The sequence below is a fragment of the Macaca thibetana genome, chromosome 10 (genome assembly GCF_024542745.1).
Source record: "Macaca thibetana thibetana isolate TM-01 chromosome 10, ASM2454274v1, whole genome shotgun sequence".
Classification (NCBI taxonomy): Eukaryota; Metazoa; Chordata; class Mammalia; order Primates; family Cercopithecidae; genus Macaca; species Macaca thibetana.
This window is the reverse complement of record NC_065587.1, coordinates 58,785,019-58,810,556: the sequence shown is the minus strand read 5'-3', so window position 1 is coordinate 58,810,556 and position 25,538 is coordinate 58,785,019. Positions and strand designations below refer to the sequence as shown.

Here is a 25,538-nt window from a genome sequence, read left to right as displayed (position 1 = left end):
ATATGTACAGTCAAGTCTGATGAGCTGCTTTAAAGAAATGCCCTGCCTGGGTCGCTTAGAACCTTCAGAATTGTCCTTTATCTGTCGTTGGTATTTCTATCCTTGGGTTGAAGGATTTGAGGGTAGCCTTTGACATGCCTCCTGTTGGCAGTGTAGCAGTATGTAGATGGTAATAACTGATTTTCTTCATTCCATGAGTTTTATCTGGGAATGGTTAGAGCATTGTTCCTCATACCCTTATGTGCTTACGACTCAACAGAGTGGATCTGAGCCCATTTAATAGTTGTGGGGTGGGCTTCTTTTCCCTTCCCCACCGACCCTCTTCTTCTTTCCCCTTTCCCAACCATCCTTCCCTCTTCTTCTGTCCCCTTTCCCCACAGTCCCCCTTCTCCTTTCCCCACCATTCCTCTTCCACCTCCACTTGTCTTGCCACCATCTTTTGGCCACTGTTATTTCACCTCCCCATTTCTCCACCATTTTTCCCACCCTCAACCCCCCACTGTTTTCTTCTCACCCATCCCACTGCCCCCACCAAAAAGAAAAAGTTGTGGGGTGGGATTGAGTACTTCTGAACCAAGTGGTCTGCTGACCAAACTTTGAGAATCACTGGGCAGGATAACTGCTGAAAAGCGTCCGTGGTGAACACTCAAGCGTTCTGGTGCATCTCTCTTTCCACCAGTAGTGGCCGTAGGTCCACCAGTGCTTGTAGGCCTAGGTAGTAGTTTACACTAAAGGGCTGGGTCTGCAGCTGAGGAAAATGCCAGACTTGGCAAGCTGAAATTTGTTTTTTTAAATGACATATTTATTACCCAAGTGTGGTGGTACACGCGTGTAGTCCCAGCTACTCGGGAGGCTAAGGTGGGAGGATCGCTTAAGCCCAGGAGGCGAAGGTTACAGTGAGCCCAGATCGCGCCACTCCCCTCCAGCCTGTGTGACAGAGTGAGACCCTGCCTCAAAAAATAAAATAATAAATAAATAAAACAACGTATTTATTGAATGTATTTGTGTTCAGACATCAACACCCAGCAGTGGATAGTACTACTGACTTAGACCCTGATCTTGGGGAGTTTGCAGCCTAACAGGACTCCATAGTCTCTGGCAAATGCTTATATTACGTAAAGGTTTTGAACTGTTGACCAGAGAGCCTAAGATAGTTCTTTCAGCCCTCACAGTGGTCATTCCTGGAGACTCTTAAGTATAATTCAAAGCCAAAACTCCTAATTAAGAGAAAGGGCCTAGGACCTTGAAGAGCACCATCTCGAAGTGTAGTCCATAGCCCTGGTCTGGACTCACCAGGAGCTTTAGGATGCTCAGCCGGTAAAGCCTCACTTTGAGGTTCAGAGTGATGGGAGGGAAAGCTAAATTCCCTAGTCTTGGGGTTTCTCTTCCTTTTCAAGATGGGAAGCAGAGGCCTGGTCTAGTTCACAGGTTGCCATAGTCCTTTCCTCCCATTCTTGCCCAGTCTCCAGCATTTTCTCAGTTGGTCCTCCGCTGGGATTTCTTCTCTTTGTGTGAACTCTTACTCTGTAGTAAGTCAAGAAGTCATATTTGACTTGACTTCAAACTGATACAGTAAGTGCTGCCTACTCTCTGGGGAGGAGAATTCTTAGACTCCTTTAGAACCTGCCAGGGAGGTGGGGCATGGGCTAGCTGAAGCAGTGAATTACTGCCTCCTCTAAGGACCTTCAGTTTACAGCTTTGACTCAGCAGTTTCCTTTTCCTGGAGCTCAGCCTTTTCCACAAAGTGTTAACATTGCCAGGAACCTTCCAGTCATCCTCCCACTACTCTACTGCAGGGAGCCATCATTTCATCTTTTGACAGCTCGTCTAAAATAGGAGGAGTCACAGTTGCTTCTTCCTCTATTGGGACAGAATTCAGTAAAACAGCCCAAAGTCTCATTTTTAAAATTTTTTAAATTTATTTTTATATTTATTTATTTGATACAGAGTCACACTGTCACCCAGGCTAGAGTGCAGTGGCACAATCTTGGCTCACTGCAACCTCCACCTCCGCGGTTCAAACGATTCTCATGCCTCAGCCTCCCAAGTAGCTGAAATTACAGGCACACGCCACTACACCTAATTTTTATATTTTTAATAGAGACGAGGTTTCACCGTGTTGGTCAAGCTGGTCTCGAACTCCTGACCTGAAGTGATCCTCTCACCGCCTCCTAAAGTGCTGGGATTACAGGCGTGAACCACCATGCTCAGCCACATTTTTGTTTTAATGGTGTTAACATTTATTTTATACCAAACAGACCTGAAAACAGTTTACATTTTTTTCTTGCTATTTTATTTCATTTATTTTATTTCTAATGACTTAATGTTTTCCGTTATATTGGAAACATGTTACAGTTTTCTAAAGAAGTTCAGGGAATCTTTTAATACACAGCCAATCTTCCCCAAAGTGTCTTCCTTCCAAAGCAGAAGCTTGGGGGTTGATGGGGGCAACTGCGCCACCTGTTGGCCTTTTAAGTTAATGGTGTCCAAAGTGGGCTCTTTTTATTATAACTGTTTCAATGTTGTGCTATAGTTCTCTACACCCCTGCAGTCAGATTGCAAATCATTATGAGATAAGATGTTTTCTGAGTTTCAAAATTAATGGATTTCTGGTTAAATTTTAGTTTTCTATAAAGAATGTGGGCACCCTTGGTGAATTATTAATACCTGTGTAATAGTAAGGTGGTGGATTTATAGTTAACCTCATTTTAAGTATAGCCAGATGCTCTTAGTATAGCATTGATTGGTTCCAGGGATGTTGTAAAGTTGGATTTTTAAGAAAAAATGGAAATTGGTGCTAAGAGTACTGACAAAAGCATTCTGTTTGAAAAGTGGATTAAATTCCCAAGTACTTTTCTTTCATTGCTTTATTAACTAAATCAGGTACATAAAACCCCTAGGCCCTATTCAGATTTTCTTTACCAGTTAGCACCTTTCATTGTGAAACATCTGAGTCCCTTTAGACAGCTTTTTGTTTGTTTGTTTGAGACAGAGTCTCGGTTTGTCGCCCAGGCTGAAGTGCAGTGGTGCCATCTTGGCTCACTGCAACCCCTGCCTTCTGGGTTCAAGTGATTCTCAAGCTTCAGCCTCCTGAGTAGCTGGAGTTACAGGCTCCCACCACCACGTCCGGCTAATTTTTTATATTTTTAGTAGAGATGGGGTTTTGCCGTGTTGGCCAGGCTGATCTGGAACTCCTGACCTCAAGTGATCTGCCTGCCTCAGCCTCCCAAAGTGCTGGGATTATAGGCATGAGCCACCGCGCCCAGCCCCTTCAGACAGCTTTTACATAAACAATTGGATACACCAGGAACTCCAGTCATCCCTTGTGCTGTGGATGCATCCTGGTTCCCTGAAAGAGGCAGCATCATGGTACCCTTGTTCCATAGCAGTGTATTGCAAACTCTAGTGTGCATCCAAGTCTCGTTAAAATGCAGTTTCTGTATAGGATTCAGGAGGTCTAGGAGGGGGACTGGGATTCTGCATTTCTAACAAACTCCAGTGTGATGCCAGTGCTGCTGGTCTGTGAGCCACTGTTGAATAGCAAGCTTCTAGAAGAAGGTCTTATTTAGGCTTTTCATATGGGAAATCTGGGCTTGCCTAGTATGGATATATATTTTTTATTCATATTCCACCCACCTAACTTTGAAGAAGAAAGATGCCTATTTCTTTTCCCCACAATTCCTTTCTTCCACTCCCTGCCCTATCCCTTCCTCCCCTTCTTGAACAGAGGCTGCTTAGCTTAGCAGTGGCAGGAGTCCCTCTGAGGATTTGATTTTTAAAAACCATTGAAGAGGTGTAAAGGACCCTGCTTGCTGAAAGGAAAAGGAAGAGTGACTGGGCCTCCCCCAGGTCATCCCTGTCCTGAGCAGGCACCTGGGAACAATTAACTGGCATAGTCTCCAGAGAATGACCCAGGTAAATATATGCTAAAGGAAGGAGAATTTGTACAAGTAGATATAAATCAGTATGTTGTCTTTGTTGTTGTTGTTACTATGTGTCACCAGACCTTTATATACCATGAGAAGGCAAACCATTATTAAAGAGAATTCACTAGCCCTGGGTATTTATACTTAGAACATGAATACTATACCTCACTTTTTGGAACCACTTTTTTCTCTAGGTAAAGTCATGAAGCTGAGCCCCAAAGCAGAAGAAGTAGCTACATTCTTTGCAAAAATGCTCGACCATGAATATACTACTAAGGAAATATTTAGGAAAAATTTCTTTAAAGACTGGAGAAAGGTACTGTAGCCCGTGTGTTAATATCTTAGTAGCTTGCAAAACAATCAAGTATGAAGTAATAAATTATTTTGCAAAACATTTCCTGATGTAAAATTTTGAGTTTTATGGATTTTGCTGTATTTAAAGTTGTGCACTTTTTGTCTTCATTTACTATATTATGTAGGGTTTCGGTCCAATAAGAATACTTGAATATCGGCCAGGCGCAGTGGCTCACGCCTGTAATCCCAGCACTTAGGGAAGCCAAGGCAGGTGGATCACAGGGTCAGGAGATTGAGACCATCCTGGCTAACATGGTGAAACCCTGTCTCTACTATAAAATAGAAAAATTAGCCGGGTGTGATGGCGGGTGCTTGTAGTCCCAGCTACTCGGGAGGCTGAGTCAGGAGAATGGTGTGAACCCGGGAGGCGGAGCTTGCAGTGAGCCGAGATTGTGCCACTGCACTCCAACCTGGGTGACAGAGCCAGACTCCGTCTCAAAAAAAAAAGAATACTCGTATATCTTTGCTATCGGCTGTCATGTGATGGCAGGTAGGGGGTTATGAGATTAGGCCAAACAGAAAACCTCAACTCTAGTTGCGCATAGGAAAGTTTGTCTCTGCAGGACTGCCCCGTGTCTGCTGTTGCAAAGAGAAATGTTAATCTGATGTCCCACTCCCTGTTCACTCCCTGTTAATTCTTGCTCATTTGTTCTAGGTACTTTCTACTCTTGAAACAACATATACTATATTTGCCTAGGTGATTTTTTAAAATCTCATTATTCTCAATTTGGATAATGTGGACAGAGGCAGCAGTAAAGTTTACTTCCTGAACTAGCTCTGAAAAGCAAATGTAATAAATGAATAGAATAGGGGTAATGTTTCTAAGAGAGAATCAGTATGGAATTCCAAACTTGTATTCATACGCCTGGGGACAGTGTGCCACGGAGTCTAAGAAACCACATAAGAGTTCATTTTTTTCCATGATAAGTCATTTTAAAACATTTTGATATTATTAAATACATATTTTATAATAAAGAAATATTTTTTATTCTGTGTTTTTTTGTTTTTTCAAAATTCATTAATTGAGATTGGCTACTTCGAGAAACCTTTGACTGAAAAAATGGTGCTTGGGTATATTCGCAAAGAAACCCAAGGACTTACTAGTGTAGTTTAGTTGTTTTTCTTTCATCTCCCTGTTTTCTTTTGACTAGGAAATGACTAATGAAGAGAAGAATATTATCACCAACCTAAGCAAATGTGATTTTACCCAGATGAGCCAGTATTTCAAAGCCCAGTCGGAAGCTCGGAAACAGATGAGCAAGGAAGAGAAACTGGTACAACAGAATTTATTAAACCTCTGGAGAATTTTGGAATCGTGATTGGTTCATTTAATTTTCTTCTTGGTTCTTACGACACAACACTTAACATCAGTAATTTCACATCATTCTGTGCTAAAGACTTAGAATTCTCAAAGTCTAAATTTTCTTAAAGGTTTTAGTTAGACTGAAAATTGTGAATAAGTACTTTGCTCAGTAGCTCTCTATAGGAACCCTGGTGCTTCAGTGACCTAAAAACCAGTCAGTAACTCCAGCCAATAATATAGTAATTAAGGATGGACAGAATTGTCCCACAGTGGCTACTGGATATTAAGGATTTAAGACAGATGAAATCATATTGGCCATATACCTTCCTGTTCTTTTATCTGTTTTACTGTGGAATCTTGCAGTGCTCATCCATCTCCATCTTCCAGCCTTGGCCATCCTCATTACTGAAGAATCTTTCTGGTATCCAGCTGGGATGTCATTTTTCTTCTACAGGCTGCCTGTTTTTGTAAAAAAAGAAAAAAAAAAAGAAAAAAAAAGTTTATTGAAACCAGCTGCCCCTACTTTTCTACATATTATCTATGGCTGTGTTTATGCAACAATGACAGAGATGAGTAGTTGCAAAAGAGAGTAGTTGCAAAAGAGACTGTGTGGCACTCAAGCCTAAAATATTTTCTATCTAGAAAAAGTTGTCAGCCCCTAACTAAAGGAATCCAGGCTAGAATTTCATTTTTTCCAATCGGAAGTCTAGAAGTTAAGGATTTTAAGGAATTTTTTGCACTTCAAATTCCTGTAGTTTCAGTATTTTGAAGGACTTGCATGTTTATATAATTCAGGCCATTGTATTTATATAACTCATTGTTTCATGGTACTTATTTGGCCACTAGTTTAAAAATTAATGTGTTACTATAAGAATGTTAATTGCATCAGACTTTCTGTCTCAGGTAAATCTTATCCTCAATATTCCAAGTTAGTGAAATTTAGTATATTATTTACATCGGGGCATTTTGAAACTTAAAAGATCACTTTGGAGCTTTGTTCTTAGAATACTGATCCAAAGATAGATTTTATAAACATCCCCTTGTCAGAGTCCCTGCAAGGACACCTGCTGCCAGCAAGGTCTGTTCCCACCCACAAGGCAGCAGGGCTTAGTTAAATTGAATCAATAAGTATATAAAAAGAGTCAATAGAGGGTAAGGAGGCTCAAAATCTTGCCCACCATACCCCACCTTTTTGGAGCAAGGATCATAGTATAGAGCATTTAACCTGTATACCTACAAAAAAATTAGTGACAGATCTGTCTGGACTTTAAAACCCATGTTTTTAAGCTGTTTAACTGCTGTTTTAATTAAATGGCTCGAGCTATTCTTTTATGAGGCTCTATCAGAGACCCCTCTCCATTTCCTGTTTTGATAGTACTCAATAAAATAGTACGAATTTTTAAAGTACATTTAAAAACACCCAAACAACATTTATAAACATATATCCTTTAAGACACAGGAATCAGTTTTGAATCTAGTTGAAATCAATCCCTATAGGCAGATCTTTTTGGGGAATTTTATGATATTTAAGTTTGAGAAAACCACTAGAGGTTTTCCTTTATTTGAATTCATTTTTTAGTCATTTTCAGACTTTTCTCTATCTTGACCTAGTCTCCCACAAGAGATAAAAATGTATTAGTAGAGAACAGCATCGGAATCTATTTTGAGTACTTTCTTGGCTGTCTTCCAGAAAATCAAAGAGGAGAATGAAAAATTACTGAAAGAATATGGCTTCTGTATTATGGATAACCACAAAGAGAGGATTGCTAACTTCAAGATAGAGCCTCCCGGGCTTTTCCGTGGCCGGGGCAACCACCCTAAGATGGGCATGCTGAAGAGACGAATCATGCCTGAGGATATAATCATCAACTGTAGCAAGTGAGCTCGCACTTCATCCTGTGGGCCGAAAAGGGGGTGGAGGGTGTCCTTTATTGTACTTGGGAATATTTCCCAGGTTACACAGGACTGTTTGGGAAGGGAGATACTTAAGAGCAGGACAGTATTTCATGCATAGGTCTCCAGATGTTTTTGAGGTACAATAGTCTCCCCTCATCCACAGGGGATATGTTCCAAGACCCCCAGTGGATACCTGAAACTTCGACCCAACTGCTATCACTTGGAACACATTTCTGTTGATGTCTTCCACCCCCAAATTTAAAGCCTTTTCCATCTTTATTAAGTACTTACCACATACAGTGGCTATAACTTTTGCAGTCTGAGGTGCAACAGCAAAACTAGCATGACTTTCTTTTTCCTTCTTCACAGTTTCACAGATGGAAGATTCGTTTTTACCTTAGATCTCAGCAACTTCAGCATACAGTTTTTTTTATTAAGTCGATAATTTTCATCTTTTCATTTAAAGCACTCTACACCTTCTCTTTGGCATATCCAAATTGCCAACATCAATACTTTCGCACTTTGGGGCCTTTATTAAGTAAAAGAAGGGTTATTTGAACACAAGCAATGTAAAACCATTATAGTCAACCTGATAACTAAGGCAGCGCCTTAGTTACCCGGGGCAAGTGACGTATACAGCATGGATATGTTGTATATATGGTTCACGTGTCCCAGGTGGGACTACAAGAGATTTCATCATGCTCCTCAGAATAATGTGCAGTTTAAAACTTACAAAATGTTTATTTCTGAAATTTTGTATTAAATATTTTTGGATGACAGTTGACTGAGGGTAAGTAAAACCATGTATAAGATGGGACTACTATATTGACTGTTAAGAAGGAAACTTGGAAAAATATGCTCAGCATATATGTCCACTTGAGGTCATGAAAGGTGAAATTATTCCTCACATCTCATTTCACTATCGTCTTGCTCTGTTATTTCCAGAGATGCCAAGGTTCCTTCTCCTCCTCCAGGACATAAGTGGAAAGAGGTTCGACATGATAACAAGGTTACTTGGCTGGTTTCCTGGACAGAGAACATCCAAGGTTCCATTAAATACATCATGCTTAACCCTAGTTCACGAATCAAGGTAAGTTACGGGATAGTTGAGAGCTGCACTGGTTCATGGTGCTGATAATCTTTTTCTGTTGAAATGTAATGTTCTCGTCCTCCAGAATCACTTTGACAAATTAAAAACCCTTCCCGTTGAAAGAAGGCAAGTAGTTAGCATTATGGTGATCTTCCTACAATGCCTCCATTTTTTTTTGGTCACATTGTAATCTTATTTATTTATTAATTCACAAATATTTACTGAAATCCCAAATGTGCCACACAGAGTATACATTTGGTGCTAGGAATTATGTTGGCAAACGACAGATGTAGGTCCTGCCTTCACGTTGCTTAACGTCCAGTGGTCAGAATGTGTTGAAGTACGGTGGTTGTATATTGGCCTCTGCAGATCTCTTCTACTTCCTCACCTCTCTTGGCTGTGAGAAGGGAATGTAATTTCTGTATAGCCTGAAACAAGTTGTAAAATCTAGTGTTTTACATACTTCTGGCTTCCTGCAGTCTCATCTGGGTAGGTTCACCAGGGCCAAATGAAATTACGTGTGTGAAAGCACATCATAAACTATGTTACATACCTGTGCATTGTTATTTATTGATAGTGTTATTGCAAGGAGATAACTGCCTTGGGGGGAATAAGTTCCCGTTTGCCAGATAGCTACGTATATCCAGCTTTAGAGAGTTCCATGAACTTCTTCCCTCCAACATACTATGAAATATAAACCTAATAGAGACAAAAGCACAGTCAAGGAATTAGTTCTATGTAGACTGTTACTGTTTTATGTGCAGGAGACCTGGGACCTTTCTGAAGAGGTAACATTTAAAGGATAATATAAAAAAAATTTTTTTTTAAAGTAGTACCTGAAGATCTGGCTGGCCTCACTATATGGCTTCCTCTCCTGCCTCTTCTTCTCTCAGAACTATCAAGCTCTTGCTTACCTCTGGGATTTCAAAAGGCTACTTTATTTTCTCTATTAGAAACACCCATTCTCCTATTCTTTCCAGGGATACAATCCTATTCATCCTGTAAATATCATCTTAAATGTTACCTCTTCAGAAAGGCCATCCCTGAATCCTAGAGGCTGGATCAGGTACCCTGGTATACTCTCAGATGGCACCCTGTACTTTTCCTTTGCAGCATTTACAGCAGTTTAAATCTACTGGTGTGATTTACATATAATGCCTGTAAGTCTTGCTGAAGTGAAGCTATGTTCAACACAACTCCACTGTTCAAAGTCCTTTAAGGGCTCAGTCTCTTTAACATGGCATTTAAAGCTGGCTGCATTTAGCAGTGGATGTCACAGGAGAGCATGAAGAGACTGAAGATCTAAGTTACACTCTAAGAAGATCTAAGAGTTCCTAGGTATTGGATCTTGGGCAAGTTTTGGGGCCTTTAAGTTTAAAAGGAAGCTACCAACCTGGGATTTAAAGAGGGAAATGACACCAGATTTGTATTTTGGAAACTCATTACATAATTGATCATTCTGACTGCTGCTCTGTGGAGACTGGATTGGACACAAACAAGAGGTAGAGAAATCAATGGGAGGCCGTTGCAGTACTCCAGGCAAGAAACGGTGATGACTTAAGACAAATGATGGCAATGGGGATGGAGAGAGGTGACAGATACATAATGTATGCTGAGTACTTGTACAGGTAAGGATTAGAGTTAATTGTAGGAGCCTCTCTGAGGGCTGAGATCCTTGTTAGATAGGCCAGTGGAACACCTCAAGAGCAGAGAGCCAGCCAGTTTTATTCCAGACAATATCCAGCTAACTGCTATACACAATAGACATTTTTGCAAGTTTCTGGATGATGATTATGGTAGTGAACCTAAAAGTCACCCAGAGTTAGACTCTGAACCTTTTTTTTTTTTTTTTTTTTTTTAATTCTTTTTTTTGAGACGGAGTCTCGCTCTGTCACCCAGGCTGGAGTGCAGTGGCCGGATCTCAGCTCACTGCAAGCTCCGCCTCCCGGGTTTACGCCATTCTCCTGCCTTAGCCTCCCAAGTAGCTGGGACTACAGACGCCCGCCACCTCGCCCGGCTAGTTTTTTGTATTTTTTAGTAGAGACGGGGTTTCACCGTGTTAGCCAGGATGGTCTCGATCTCCTGACCTCGTGATCTGCCCGTCTCGGCCTCCCAAAGTGCTGGGATTACAGGCTTGAGCCACCGCGCCCGGCCTAGACTCTGAACCTTATACTCAGGACAGAGTGCCTGACTTGAACTGCAATGGGATCCCAATAGGAGTCATTAAAGGCCTGGAAAAGTGGTGCCATTAGGGGAAAAAGAAATGATTTCTTGAGCTTGCTCTCAGTTCTCTTTTAGGCTATCTCGTACTCAGCAGTATAGTGAGATCTTCAAAGGTTGGGGTTTGATAGTGCCTTGAATCATTTTTAACTTTATATTGCCAGCGGAAGAAGCATTCTCTTTTTAGATTTTTTAAAAAATAGAAAGATACAAACATTATGGGTTTTATTTTTGGTGAAATATTGCAAACATACAGGAATAGATAATTATGTAATGAACACTTGTATGTCCACCATCTGGCTTTGTCACATCTTAAAATTATGTTCTATGTGCTCAATTATTTCATTTCATAAAAAATACTCTGATAAACATAGCTGAAGCCACCTGTATACCATTCACCTCCTTCCTTGTAGATTACTATGAACTCGGTGTTTTTTATTCTCATATATATTTTTTGTATTTTTACAGTATATTTATGTGTGCATAAACAATATGTAATTTTACAATATGTAACATACTAGTAACATACTAATTTAAAACTAAAACTTGTTTTTAGTTTACAATATGTTGTAAACTTGTAAGCTAAAGACATATATTGTACAACATATTGTAAACTAAAAACAAGTTTTAGTTTTAAATTAGGTATGTTACTGGGATCATTCTGCAACTTGTTTATTTCTCTCCAGCTTTGATTTTGAGGTTTTATTATCTTAACCTACACTTTTAATTAATCCGTTTTACTTGTGACATGGTATTCTATTATATCATAAAAACTTATCTATTCTGTTGGTTTTTGTTGTTGGTCTTTTGAGACAGTGTCTCGCTCTGTCGCCCACCCTGTAGTGCAGTGGCGTGATCTTGGCTCACTGTAACCTCTGCCTCCTGGATTCAAGTGGTTTTGGTGCCTCAGCTTCCTGAGTAGCTGGGATTATAGGCGTGTGCCACCACGCCCAGCTAATTTTTGTATTTTTAGTAGAGACGGGATTTCACCATGTTGGCCAGGCTGGTTTTGAACTGACCTCAAGTGATCTGCTCACCTCAGCCTCACAAAGTGCTGGGATTATAGGTGTGAGCCACCATACCCTGCCTCTATTCTCTTCTTAAGAGGTATTTAGAGTTGTTATACAGTCTCTTGCCCTTTAAACAGTGCTGGAAGAAACACGTTTCTTGTGTATATGGATGAAAATTTGTTTTACACATTAGATATTTCCAAATTGTTCTCTTACGTACTTCAATTTACATCATTACTCTCCTCCTCTCCTCCCGTCTCCACCCACAACAGTATTCCTCTTTTTCCATATCCTTGCTAATGTTTCTAAAGTTTTGCTTTTTACATTTGGGTCTTAGATCGACTAGAATGTATTTTTGCATATGGGAAGAAGTTGAAATCTAATATATTTTCCAAATGAGTAAACTGTTGTCACAGAACTATTTAGTTGTATTACCTCCTCTCTTGTATATAAGATATATCTACATATGTGTCAGACTGTTTCTGGGCTCTCTGTCCTCTTTAATTAGTGTGTCTGTTTCTGCATCAGTAGCATACTGTCCTAACTTCTGTAGCTTTATAAAGTCTATTGAGTAGGACAAGTTTGTTTCCTTCTTCAAAATTGCTTTGGCTATTCTTGGCCCTCTGCTGTTTCATATTAACTTTAAGATAAACTTTTTCAAATTCTAATGAAAACTGTTGATAAACTTGTTAATTAACAAATTCTAATGAAAACTGTTGATAAACTTGTTAGTTAACAAATTCTAATGAAAACTGTTGAGATTGTTATAGGAATTGCAATATATTTATAGATTAATGGGGAAAGATACTGACAATATAATTGAGTTTCCAATTCAGGAACATGTGCCTCTCTATTCATGTCTTTTGAATGTATCCACCAATATGGTTTTTTAATTTTCTTCATAAAGGTTTTACATTTAAAAAATTTTTATTTTTAAGTGACCTTATAGTTTTTATTGCCAATGTGAATGAGATTTTTTTCCATTACATTTCTGTTGGTTATTCCTGAAGTGGTTATGCTTATAATTTTGAAGTGTTGATCTTGTATCTGGCAGCAGATACAAGAGGTGCTCAGAGTTGTTCAGGGTTGCTGAACTCTTAGTTCTAAAAGTGTCTGTCATTTGGGGTTTCTATGTAGATAATTATCTATAAAAACAGTTCATTTTCAGTTCATATATTTCATATTTCTTTAAGTTTTAATTTTTATTTCTAAACACAATTATCTATAAAATCCTAACCCTTTCCCTAGTCAATAGCAGTCACAGCCAAATGTTTTATTAATTTCTATACTCAGTGCTTCCTTTATCTCTTACCTTCTGGGGTTTCTTGTCTTGTTGAAATACACCCTTTAATGCTTCTTTAGTGAAGACCCAACAGTGGCACTCACTCACCTTTGTTTACCTGAAAATTTCTTTATTTTCATCTTAACTCATAGTCTGTCTTTTCTCCAATCAAGAAAGTGTCTTATCATTGATAGATTCTGGTTTCACTATGCTGTATCCAGGGATATATATGTATTTATAGTGAGACTTTCAATCTGAGGACTAATGTACTTTATCCTACAGTATTACCAGTCATTATTTCTTCCATAGCGTCTAGACCATTCCTTCTGTAGTTCTTTTTTAGAGTCCTATTAGATGAGTGTTGGCACTTTTCAATCTAGACATCTTTTTTAAACTATATTTTCATACCCTTTGTCTCTTTAGGTCTGATTTTTTAACTTTTAAGTTCAGGGGAATACTTCATTTTGGGTGAGTTGTAGCACTCACTTCCAATTCACTAATTCTGTTTCTAATTATATTTAATCTAAAATTTATTCCATCTATAATTTATTTCAATTACTACTTTTTGTTTTCAAAATTTCTAATTTTATATCTGATTTTGTTTCATTTTTGTTTTATAATTTCATGTTTTTAGATTTTGTATCTTTTTATGCATACTAAACATACTTACTTGAAAGTCTTTGTAAGATGGTTCTATAAAATGTTACCTACCATGAATTCATGTGCTAATTACTGTTGGCAGTTTTTCTGAGCCATTTTCCTTGTGTCTTTTGAAATTTCTGTTTGTAAGCCCTTTTAACTGGGAGGTGTTTTTTGCTTATGTATTATTCTCTTTTCTTCCCCTTCTTCTCCTTCTGTGTTCATTACTTTCTGTCTTGCAGGGAGTCTCCTAGGCCAGCTCAGCCCAAGCTAATAAGGCCCCTGACTTCAGGTCCCCACTTCTTGCATGGAGCAAGAAGTGATCCTCCTGTCTCGGCCTCCCAAAGTGCTGGGTAGGTGTGAGCCACCACATCCAGCCTAGAGCACTTACATTGCTACATATTTGGAGCAAACGTAATTAAAGTATGTCTTATTGTGACCCAGCAGTCAATAACAGATAACGTTTTTATAGTAGAGTGCTGAAGGGTGGTAACTTGTGGTTTTACTTCATGGAGGGCTTTAGGTCGGCTGTATGGGAGACTGCCATCACGACGCTTTTGTTCTACACATCTCTGCTCAGCCTCCAGAGATGTCTCCTATTCTAAGAGCCGTCTGTACTTACTCTTGTGTCTATATTTTACTTACTTACTTCCCTCACATAATAGTGTATCATTCTATCCTATCTGTGCTCTATCAAGAAATGTAGCACAAGCATGATGTGAACTATGAATTTTCAACAATTTAAAAAATTAGAGCATTGAAGGGTAAAAAGCACAAAGTTGTAGAACAGCTGAAGTGTGATCTTTTTATGTATCCTGTCTTTGCCCCTTTACTGGAAACTTGGATTGGCCTACTTGCAGTCATTACCACAGTCATTGCCACTACTTCTAGCCTCAAAGGTCATTGAAAGGATTGGGATTTTTGAGAACTACAATAACACTTGCTCTAGGTACTAAAAAGTTGTCCTGGCCGGGCGCGGTGGCTCACGCTTGTAATCCCTGCACTTTGGGAGGCCGAGGCGGGCGGATCACGAGGTCAGGAGATCGAGACCATTCTGGCTAACACGGTGAAACCCCGGCTCTACTAAAATACAAAAAATTAGCCGGGCGCGGTTGTGGGCGCCTGTAGTCCCAGCTACTCGGGAGGCTGAGGCAGGAGAATGGCGCGAACCCGGGAGGCAGAGCTTGCAGTGAGCCGAGATGGTGCCACTGCACTCCAGCCTGGGCGACAGAGTGAAGACTCCGCCTCAAAAAAAAAAAAAAAAAAAAAAAAAGTTGTCCTGAGCTCATTCATTTTATGTTCATCCCAGTTTGTTTTTGCTTTTCCTCCCAGGATTTCCATTACACAGACATCTTGCAAGTGTATTTCCATTCTCTTTCTCTCCCACTCTGTGCCTGGTGCCCATAGGATCTGAAATAGCATTGGAATGACAGCTAGCCTTCTGGAACCTGCAGTTTCAACCAAGGAAACTCTGATTCCAGATAACCCAGGAGTTTCTTGTCCTGCATAATCTAGGAGTTTACAAAAAGGATGTTTATGGGTACTCACTGCTAAGTACAATCCACTGCTAAGTTTGGAAGCATTACCTGCTCTCACAACCCAGGGAAAGTAGCCCTTAGTAAAATTCAGGTTTTTCAAACCAGCCTTAACCTTACATACAGAATTTATCATCACAATTTTTCTTTCAAATGAAATACAGCAAACTTTAGGATCAATGTTGACATCATGTTGCGTTCAATCCTGTTAAAATACTCTCAGTGCCAAATACACACTTCTGCCTTTTTTCTCTTTAGAGTCTAGAATTCTGTGGGGTTCCAAAGATGTATGTGCCTACAACCTTTTTTATGTAACCTAGGGATTAAAGGGCTTAATGTGAAGGAAAATATATTTACACTATTCATCTTGGAAAGCTCTCATTTTGGTGAGTTCTATTAGAGAAAATAAGACACAAGCTCATTAAAAATATATACATATATATTCTGAGCCTGGCATCTTGGTATAAAATTCAAAACGTTTTAAATCTGTGTATTAATAAGACTAACATAGACCTAAGTGTGAAGACTAAAATATTAAAGCTTGTAGGTGATATCATGGTAGAATATGACCTTAGAGTAGATTCCTTAGGACAGAGAAACACCAACAAGAGAAACAGTTGACTAAATGGACTTCATTAAAATTAAAAATGTATGTTCAACAAAAGACACTGCTAAAATAAATACAGAATTTACAGACTAAAAGAAAATATTTGCAACATGTTTATCTGGCAAAGGGCTTATATCCATACTATACAAAGAATTCCTATAGCTCCATAATAAAAAGACAGACATCCCCATAATAAAAAAAGCAAAAGACTTAAACATATACTATACAAAAGAAGATACAGGAATGGTCAATAAATAAGCAAATGAAAGAGTACTCGACATCACTAATTTTCAGTGGAGTGAAGATTTAGCCACAGGGAGATACGAATTCCAGTTCTAGGTATTTTTACCTCAAGTGAAATAAAAACATATTTGTCCATGAAAAGACTTGTACAAGAATGTTCATAGCAGTGCTATATTCATAAGAGTGGAAACATACCAGAATAGATAACACATTATGGTACAGTCATAGAATATACTATATTTATCAGCAGTTAAAGAAGGGAACTACTTATATATTCAACAACATGGATGAATCTTAAAAACACGTTAAAGGCCAGGTGTGGTTGGTGCATGCCTGTAATCCAAGCACTTTGGGAGGCCGAGGCTGGTGGATCACTTCAGGTCAGGATTTCGAGACCAGCCTGGCCAACATGGCGAAACTATGTCTCTACAAAAAAATACAAAAATTAGCCAAGGGTGGCGCACACCTGTAATCTCAGCTACTCAGGAGGCCGAGACATGGGAATTGCTTGAACCCGAGGGGCGGAGGTTGCACTGAGCCAAGATTGCACCACTGTACTTCAGCCTGGTGACAGAGCGGGATGCTGTCTCAGAGAAAAAAGAAAAAGAAAGCGTTAAAAAGGCAGACAGAGGAGTCTATACTGTGATTCTATTTATATAATCTAGACTAAGCAAAACTAATCTATGATGATAGTAATCAGATTGAAGGATCAGTGGTTGCTTGATGGAGATTGCCCGAGAAGGGAAATAAAGAGCCATGTAAGAATACTGGTAAATGTCATCTTCCCCAATACAAACGTCTGAGAAAGTTACTAGAAAACAGGGTCCAGTTTGCCTTCTCACCCCCAACTTTGTAATCTTGAATCCAGATCCTGATTCCACCCAACCACTCTGCTGAATGGATAGCAGCTATATTAGAGAGACAATATAGTGGGCCTGCTAGTTTAAAGAAGTCACCCAAAGAATGTCATCTACAATCAGTTAAATTAGATTTTTACCCATTACTGAAGTGTGATTGAATTAGGGAAAGAGGAGAGGTGGTCAAAGGCAGCCTTCTCCAATGGATTCCTTGTCTTCTTGAGATGGTTTTGTGATACCTTGCCTGGAAGACCTAGGTGGTTAGTTTATTTTCTAAAAGTAGTCTAAGAAAGTTTGTTTAGGGCATTGAACACTGCAGGGACAAGCATACTTCTTGGAGGCCAGCCATCTCCTGCTAGATCTAAGCGGGGTGGCTTCTGCCCCCACCTCCATCTCAGCTTGAGAGAATCCTGGATCCTTTGTGCAGGAGCCCAGCCAGCCTGTGAAGAAAAGTTGGTCTCGTAGTATCCTGTGAATGACTTAAGGCTTGGGTTTTTCTAAATCTCATTTGCCTGACTCCTACCTTACATTCCAGTGGTGTGACTAAGGAACTGAGCAAACGTAACCCTAGGGGACTTTGAAACAGGCTTTGGTAGCCTGTGTGCATTAGAGTGAGGGGAAAGAGGCCACTTCTGAGCTGGGTACTCTACTGTTGAAGGTGAGCCTTTTGTGTCCAATTTTTCCGTGCATGTGTAAGAACAGTTGTCATGGAGATTTTCTACTGACTTGTGCATGAGGACAGCTTGTATCTCACCTTTTCTAATTCACCCTGTTAAATGTCAAAATGTACTAAGACTTAGGTATTTTTTCTGCGTCACCAACTACTAAATCACCCACCCATAATAGCAGGTAGTTACTGAAACTCCTGTTTTATAGCCAGACAAGTACATACCAGTGGCACACATGATTGTGAGAGTGCTGACTCCTTAGCTTTACTGTTGTAAGCTTTTAATTTCTGAGTACTTTCAGGATCGAGAAGTGGAAGACATTGTTGCTCTAGGTACCTCATGCTTATGCACACCCAGAAGGCTGGTTCTGCCCCCACCCCACCGCCCACCCCTTTTCTTTGATAGGGTCATCCTCTGTTACCCAGGCTGAAAGGCTGGCTATCTTCACCACAGGTCTTATGTCTCTAGGACCATGGGCCCACGTCATAGTCAGGAACCAGGCATGTGTGGGCAGAAATCACTACCACTTTCCTTTGTTGTGGGTGGGGAAATTAAGAGCAGAGATTCTTGGATTCTTAAATTCCTTCTCTATGTTTATGTCATGTAGTCTGTTTTATGCTGTTTTATGTAACCCCCTGCTTCTGGGATTTCTTGAAATTTTTCCCTTCTCACTTGTCATAATTGGCTCTTGCTTGTGAGTCTATTTTCATTCAGCTTGGTAGCAGAAATTCTTCTTCACTATTGTTTAGATTCAGTTTTCACACGGTTTTAATAACCCTTCATTGGCTTTAGAATCAACTTTTAACCCTTCCACCAAAAGCTCTTATTTTTTTTCAAGGCTTTCCAGAAACATAGTTCCTCTCAGTCTCATCAAGAAATGCTTTGAAATGCAGAAGTTAGAAAATGGTGAATAAGTATGGTTGTTCCTGGAAGTCATTGTGTCCTTAGTAATTACATGTTGTAGTCTTTGGTTCTGTGTCTCTGACAGCTTCACCACACTGTAATTTAATGGAATTCACTTAGATTTAATGGAATTCAGTCCTAGTAGAAAACTGCTATTGGGTCGCAGAGTTGGCAGCAAGGCTGTGAAACTGATGTGGGAATGAGGGTGATTATATGCTTTGTGTTGACAGAATTTAGTTTTTGGGACATCCCATGTGGGTTTTTCCCAGGAACATAAACATTTTACAGAATTAAAACTAGAAACTTTCTTCTGGGAAAGCCTCAGAAGTCAGTTGTGCTTGGCAGTGAGATGGGACAGTGTGCATTCTTATCAGGTTAAATGTGCCAAACTCTCTCTTCAGTACTATTCTTTTTTACCTTTGCTTAAGGTCAAGTTCCTGCTCTTTTATTCAACGTGTCGCTTTGTCACCCATGCTGGAGTGCAGTGGCATGATCTCGGCTCACTGCAACCTCTGCCCCCTGTGTTCAAGCAATTCTTGTGCCTTAACCTCCCGATTAGCTAGCCGGGATTACAGACTTGCATCACCTTGCCTGGCTATATTCAAAGTCTGCCTTTACTACACTGTCCCGAAGTAATCTGCCTTTGGGTTTGGGTCTTTATAGGGTGAGAAGGACTGGCAGAAATACGAGACTGCTCGGCGGCTGAAAAAATGTGTGGACAAGATCCGGAACCAGTATCGAGAAGACTGGAAGTCCAAAGAAATGAAAGTCCGGCAGAGAGCTGTAGCCCTGTACTTCATCGACAAGGTGAGAGCATCTTCCCATCGGCATTGTCTAGTGTTGAGCTTAACAAAGGGAGTTTCTGCTCTGCCCCAGGCCCTGTGCCACATACTATATATCACAACTCAACACACATAGAAATATATTTGTGTGTATAACTGAATCAGAAGTTGCACAGAACAATGCTTAGCCTTACTGTGAGCAGTAGATTCTGATTTTTTTTTTTTTTTTATTTCATTCCTTTAGAAAGTTGGTTATAACTTATAAAATTGGTTAAATAAACCATGCAGGTATCACCATTATATAGTTTTAAAGACCATGCTCTAGAGGAGATCGATTTCTTGGTACTCACGAGAAGAAAAAGAAGTTCATGTTTTTCCCCCAGTCTTGTGTTTTAACATAAGTTCTGACTTGTCTCAAAATTCACACTAGCTTTTTAAGTTTGATTGCCCAGAGTAGCAGCACTCCCTCATTTGCTGCCTTATTTATTTTTTTTTGTTTTCTCCATCCCCATTTCAGAGGACAGAACAGACAGAAGAGGAGCTTGAATATTTAACATCCCTCTAGATTTCATAGTGGGTGGGGGAGGAAGTAACACTGCAGAATCCAGAGTTTCCAGGCCATGCTGACTGATGCTGTAGCTTCAAACAGAATTGGGAGGCTTCTGTTTTGGATTCCCAGAAATTGTATAAGGGTCAAAAGGCCGGGCGTGGTGGCTCATGCCTGTAATCTCAGCACTTTGGGAGTCCGAGGCAGGTGGATCACGAGGTCAAGAGATCGAGACCATCCTGGCCAACGTGGTGAAACCCCATCTCTACTAAACATACAAAAAAAATTGGCCAGGCGTGGTGGTGGACACCTGTAGTCCCAGCTACTTGGGAGGCTGAGGCAGGAGAATCACTTGAACCAGAGAGGCGAAGGTTGCAGTGAGCCAAGATTGCGCCACTGCACTCCAGCCTGGTGACACAGCAAGAGTCTGTCTCATGCTCACCTTTTCTTTCTTTCCTGGGCAGCTTGCTTTGAGAGCAGGCAATGAAAAGGAGGAAGGAGAAACAGCGGATACTGTGGGTTGCTGCTCACTTCGTGTGGAGCACATCAATCTACACCCAGAGCTGGATGGTCAGGAATATGTGGTAGAGTTTGACTTCCTTGGGAAGGACTCCATCAGATACTATAACAAGGTCCCTGTTGAGAAACGAGTAAGTTCACGTAGCCTGTACTGTCTGGCTTGTTTTTCATTATTCAACAAGCATGGGTTGACTGCTTTTTTGTGTGTTCTGCACTTTGCTGGGCACCAGCAAAAGTGACTTGAGACAGGCATTGTGGCACATGCCTGTAGACCCAGCTACTCAGAAGGCTGAGACAGGAGAATCACCAGAGACCAAAAGTTTGAGGCTGTAGTGTGCTGTGATCACACCTGTGAATAACCACTGCACTCCAGCCTGGGCAAAATAGTGAGACTCTGCCTCTCAAATTAAAATAAAAATAAATGACTTGAAAGAGGAGAGGTATTATTTGATATCTTGTGTACCCCCTTTTAGTCACTGTCCCGCCCTGTGCTATCTTCTGGTAGCAGTATTCAATTGAGTGGCCTTCTGTAGCAGTATTCATTGGAGCATGCTGTAGAATAGGCCCTTACAGCAAATTCAGCATATGATTTAACTGTATCTTAGTATCCCCTGGTCATGTGGCACATTTGTCACTTTGCATCTTTGCTCAGCCTCTCTCCAGCTCCTGAGTGAAAGGTTAATCTGTTAGTCCCCAGATCTCTGAGCCCATCACTGAAGAGGGTGCTACAGATCTATAGTCCCAATCTAATCTTTTCCATAGTATTGGGCTTGAACCAGAGACGTATAGTGTGCAGGATCCTAATAATCCAGCCCATCAGCAGTCCTCTTCTTATAAGGACACTATAATCAGTAATTAGGCTTTGCTAGCTGTGGAAGTACTCTGTATGAGAGACTAAAGAGATTTGACAATTAAATGTAATACCTGACCTCAGATTGGATTCTGTACTGGTGAGATAAAGGGCATCATCAGGTAAACTGACAAAATTGGACCGTGGACAGTAGATTAGATAACAGTATGTATCAATGTAAATTTTTGAAGCTGATAAATACTGTGTAAATGTAAGGGAATATCTATTTTTAGAACATACACACTGAAATGTTTGGGACCATATTATAAGTACTTATAAATGTACTTTAGGACCATATGATAAGTAAGTGCTTATAAATGGCTCAGAACAAATAATTATGTATATATATCTGTAAATATACACATGGAGAGAGTGAGCATACATGCGCACTGTGCAAATGGTGAATGGGGTGAAACGTTAACAGTGAATCTCAGTGACGGATGTATGCATCTTCCTTGTGCCTTTTTCTTTGCAAGTTTCTTTAAGTTTGGAATTATTTCTAAAGTTAGGATTTTTTCAAAGAATAATAATTAGGATTCACTTTGTCTTCTAGGTTTTTAAGAACCTACAACTATTTATGGAGAACAAGCAGCCTGAGGATGATCTTTTTGATAGACTCAATGTGAGTAGACAAAGCACACTATGTTGAAGGGAGTCCCAGCCAGAGCCTTACAGTACCTAAAGCGGGGGAGAGTTGCTGGCAGACGACTTGGGCTCTCCCTTTAGCCTGGCCTGCTCTGTGGCATCCCATACACACTGTCTTCCTCCCTCTGAGCCCACAGTGAATCTGCAGTCACGAGAAGACACATCTGCTGCAGAACAGCTGCTAAAGCACTCAGGGTGGGGGGTAGACAAGCCCTACCTTTTATCCTTCCCTGCTCCTGCAGCACTTTCACTTCACTGGATGCCCAGCCACCCCTGCTGGAGACCCAAAACCTGTCCCTGATATCCTAATAGGGAAGGACAAATTTGCTTTATTGGTCTGTTAAGCCCACCGACCTGGGCCAGGCTTGGTGGCTTATGCCTGTTACCGGAGCACTTTGGGAGGTCAAGTAGGGCAGATCCCTTGAGGTCAGGAGTTTGAGACCAGCCTGGGCAACATGGCAAAACCATTATCCAGGCATGGTAGTCCACACCTGTAGTCCCAGCTACTTAAGAGCCTCAGGGGGATTGCATGAGCCCAGGAGATGGAGGCTGCAGTGAACCAAGATTGCACCACTGCACTCCAGGCTGGGTGTCAGAGTGAGACCCTGTCATACACACACAAAAAGACTGAAATACTTCATAGAGAGGCATCATGTAACCCTGTATTCTGGAATTCTTTTCCTCTTTCCCTAACTTCTCACTTGTAGGGCAATAAACCGACAAGATTGTGACTGCACTGGCATAAATTACTCCTAGGACTGCCAGAAGGAGCAGGTAGTAAAGCTTTGACCTAAATCTCTGTTGCTTTGTCTCCTCCAGACTGGTATTCTGAATAAGCATCTTCAGGATCTCATGGAGGGCTTGACAGCCAAGGTATTCCGTACATACAACGCCTCCATCACGCTACAGCAGCAGCTAAAAGAACTCACAGCCCGTAAGTATTGCTTGGCCAGACAGGGCCCACACCCCTACTAATGGTATCCGGTGTCCTTGCTTAGCTAAGTCTTAGAGTCAGTTCTACTTTTTTTCCCTACCATTGTGGTCACTTTTTCGCTTTAGACCTCTAGTAGCCAGCTAATGCTATGCTTAGTTGTATAAACATAGGATCAGTACTGTTTCCCCCTTCCCACCCCTAACTTCAAGATTAATTTCATGGAATGCTGACAGCTTTTCACCTGCTATGAAAATGCCTGCATTTGTGTTTTATACGTATATTACTTAAAAGCCCACAGAGTGAAGACAGTGCTGTGATGTTCTGTTAAATTGGAGAGAGTAAAGTTGTCATGGTTACCAGAAAAATACAGGAACAAGTCCTTCCCCTGAAGTTTCTGTCATTTTTTTTCCCCATAAGAGAGTAGATACTTTCTATAGCTGATTTTTAGAATATCATCACCAAGATCCATGGGCTTTTTTTTCCTGGAGCCCAGTCACTATTGAATTTCCACTGCCCTCTGTAAATATGTCAAGTGGCCTTAAAATATGAACCAGAAAAGCCAGAGGTAGGTATGTTGAGGGTCATTATTTTAAGGTGGTAGAAAGAATGCCACACTATACAAATAAAAACAATTTTTTTGGATGGCATTTATAATTTTTCTTTTTAAATAAGATACTACCAGGCCAGGTGCAGTGGCTCACACCTGTAATCCCAGCACTTGGGTAGCCAAGGCAGGAGAATCACTTGAACCCAGGAGTTCCAGACCAGCCTGGGCAACATAGTGAGACCTTGTCTCTACAAAAATTTCTGAAAATTAGGCAGGCATGGCAGTGTGCACCTGTAGTCCCAGCTGCCTGGGAGGCTGAGCCCAGGAGTTTAGGGCTGTAATGAGCTATGACCATACCACCGTACTCCAGCCTGGGTGACAGTGAGACCCTATCTCTAAAATAATAATAATCATAAAATACTACTACCACCTGTGGCTTAAAACTTTTAAACTTTTAATGTCCCTTCAATTCCTCATTCTGTTCTGGCTATATTGGGTGGAGAGGTGGGGAGGTAGGGAGTGGCCAGCATAGAACTTAGGAATATGGGCAACAAACCATAGTAATATCAGCAGCACCTATGATGAGCATATGGGTGGGGAGGAAGCAAGGAGATGAAGGGTCCCTAGTCAAGTTCCCTGAGTAAAAAGAAAGATGTAGATTTTATTATATTACCTAGACTCAGAGTTCCTCTTATGATGGGAATTTACCCAGCCCAAGCTTACATATAAACTTACTACTATCATTTTCTTAAGACTATTGACTCAAATTTTGACCTTAGTCCTTGGGGGCAACTTGAATTAATCATCTGAGTAAGATAAGGGCCAGCAGAATCATGGGGACAAGGCACTGGGGGAAGACATACTGTGTGTTCACTTTTGGTGTGCAAACTGACCCTCCTGCTACCATGTTCCTTTCTTTACAGCGGATGAGAACATCCCAGCGAAGATCCTTTCTTATAACCGTGCTAATCGAGCTGTTGCAATTCTTTGTAACCATCAGAGGGCACCACCAAAAACTTTTGAGAAGTCTATGATGAACTTACAATCTAAGGTATCTTGGATAAAATGAAGGGAACTGTGTCTGCTGTGGGCAGATCATCTGCAAATGAGAGGATTTGGGGCTGGGATATCAGCAGGCCAGTTCTGGGTCTGTTGTAGAAGGTCTATGCTAAAAATAAACAAATGGAAATATGATAGTAGTTAATCTCTAATCAAGATACTGAATATCAGAGTACCCATTGTTCAAGAAATCTTTCTTCTACAGATAGAAGTTCTATACTGGCCACTCTCTATTTTGAAAAACTAACTTTGATGTACATTCTAATTGCTAATTACTGTCCTTATTGTACATGAGGAAAGTGGATTTAAAGAGTCTTCATAATTCCTTGCCACAGCTCAGAAATACAGCCATTTCCAAATTAGATTGTTTCAAATTGAAAAGATGATGAAACAATTATATATTTAAAGTCTTTCCAATCCTAGCATAGCTATTTTTATTTTTACGCATTCCACATGAATCATATTTTTATATAGTTCATCATCAAACATCTGTTGAATACTGGCCATGTGCCAGACAAGTTGCTGCCCTAGACGGAAAGACTGGTGTGCAAATAGGTGCTATTCCTTGTCCCTGAGCCTCTTTCCTCCTTCTGACTCCACCTGGTACTGAGCTTTTAAACCATAAGGCACTTAACATTTGATGATGAACATTTTTGTGTTAGGAATGACTTCATAACTAATTCATCCTAACGTGGTGGTCCACAGTGAGAATTTGCAGATATTTCATTATAGAACAGATATAAAGGGTTAAAAAGGAAACAAATTATATTGAAATACAGTTATCAAAATACATTTTAAAGTCCGATACAGTAATAGATGTGCTTCCTTATTAAGGTCTTGAGGTGGCTGTAGTAAATTTCAAGGTAGTAATTAATTAATATCAATGATACTTTAAGATTTCTGCAGCAATTCAAATATGAAATGAAAATGTCTAACATCTATTGATGATAAAGTCATATGTGCTGCTGCTATTATATTACTATGGTTTGTTCCCCATATTCATAACTGAAGAAGAAATGCTAAATTTCAGCTAGAGGCTGGGTGCAGTGGCTCACACCTGTAATCTCAGCATTTTGGGAGGTTGAGGTGGGAGGATCACTTGAGCTGAGTAATTCAAGACCA

The 25,538-nt window shown here is 40.4% G+C and overlaps 2 protein-coding genes across 2 annotated transcripts in view; both read left to right on the top strand.

The window, feature by feature from the left end:
- The window catches only part of PLCG1 (phospholipase C gamma 1), a 431,655-nt gene that overhangs the window by 351,125 nt on the left and 54,992 nt on the right, over window positions 1-25,538 (top strand). The window lies entirely within an intron of this gene.
- The window catches only part of TOP1 (DNA topoisomerase I), a 713,073-nt gene that overhangs the window by 682,455 nt on the left and 5,080 nt on the right, over window positions 1-25,538 (top strand). Inside the window, exons 11-19 of the mRNA XM_050806644.1 lie at window positions 4,121-4,242; window positions 5,432-5,554; window positions 7,274-7,461; window positions 8,425-8,569; window positions 19,197-19,340; window positions 20,327-20,512; window positions 21,785-21,853; window positions 22,696-22,810; window positions 24,281-24,408. Coding sequence (XP_050662601.1) covers window positions 4,121-4,242; window positions 5,432-5,554; window positions 7,274-7,461; window positions 8,425-8,569; window positions 19,197-19,340; window positions 20,327-20,512; window positions 21,785-21,853; window positions 22,696-22,810; window positions 24,281-24,408 — 1,220 coding nt within the window. The remainder of the gene's footprint in view (window positions 1-4,120; window positions 4,243-5,431; window positions 5,555-7,273; window positions 7,462-8,424; window positions 8,570-19,196; window positions 19,341-20,326; window positions 20,513-21,784; window positions 21,854-22,695; window positions 22,811-24,280; window positions 24,409-25,538) is intronic.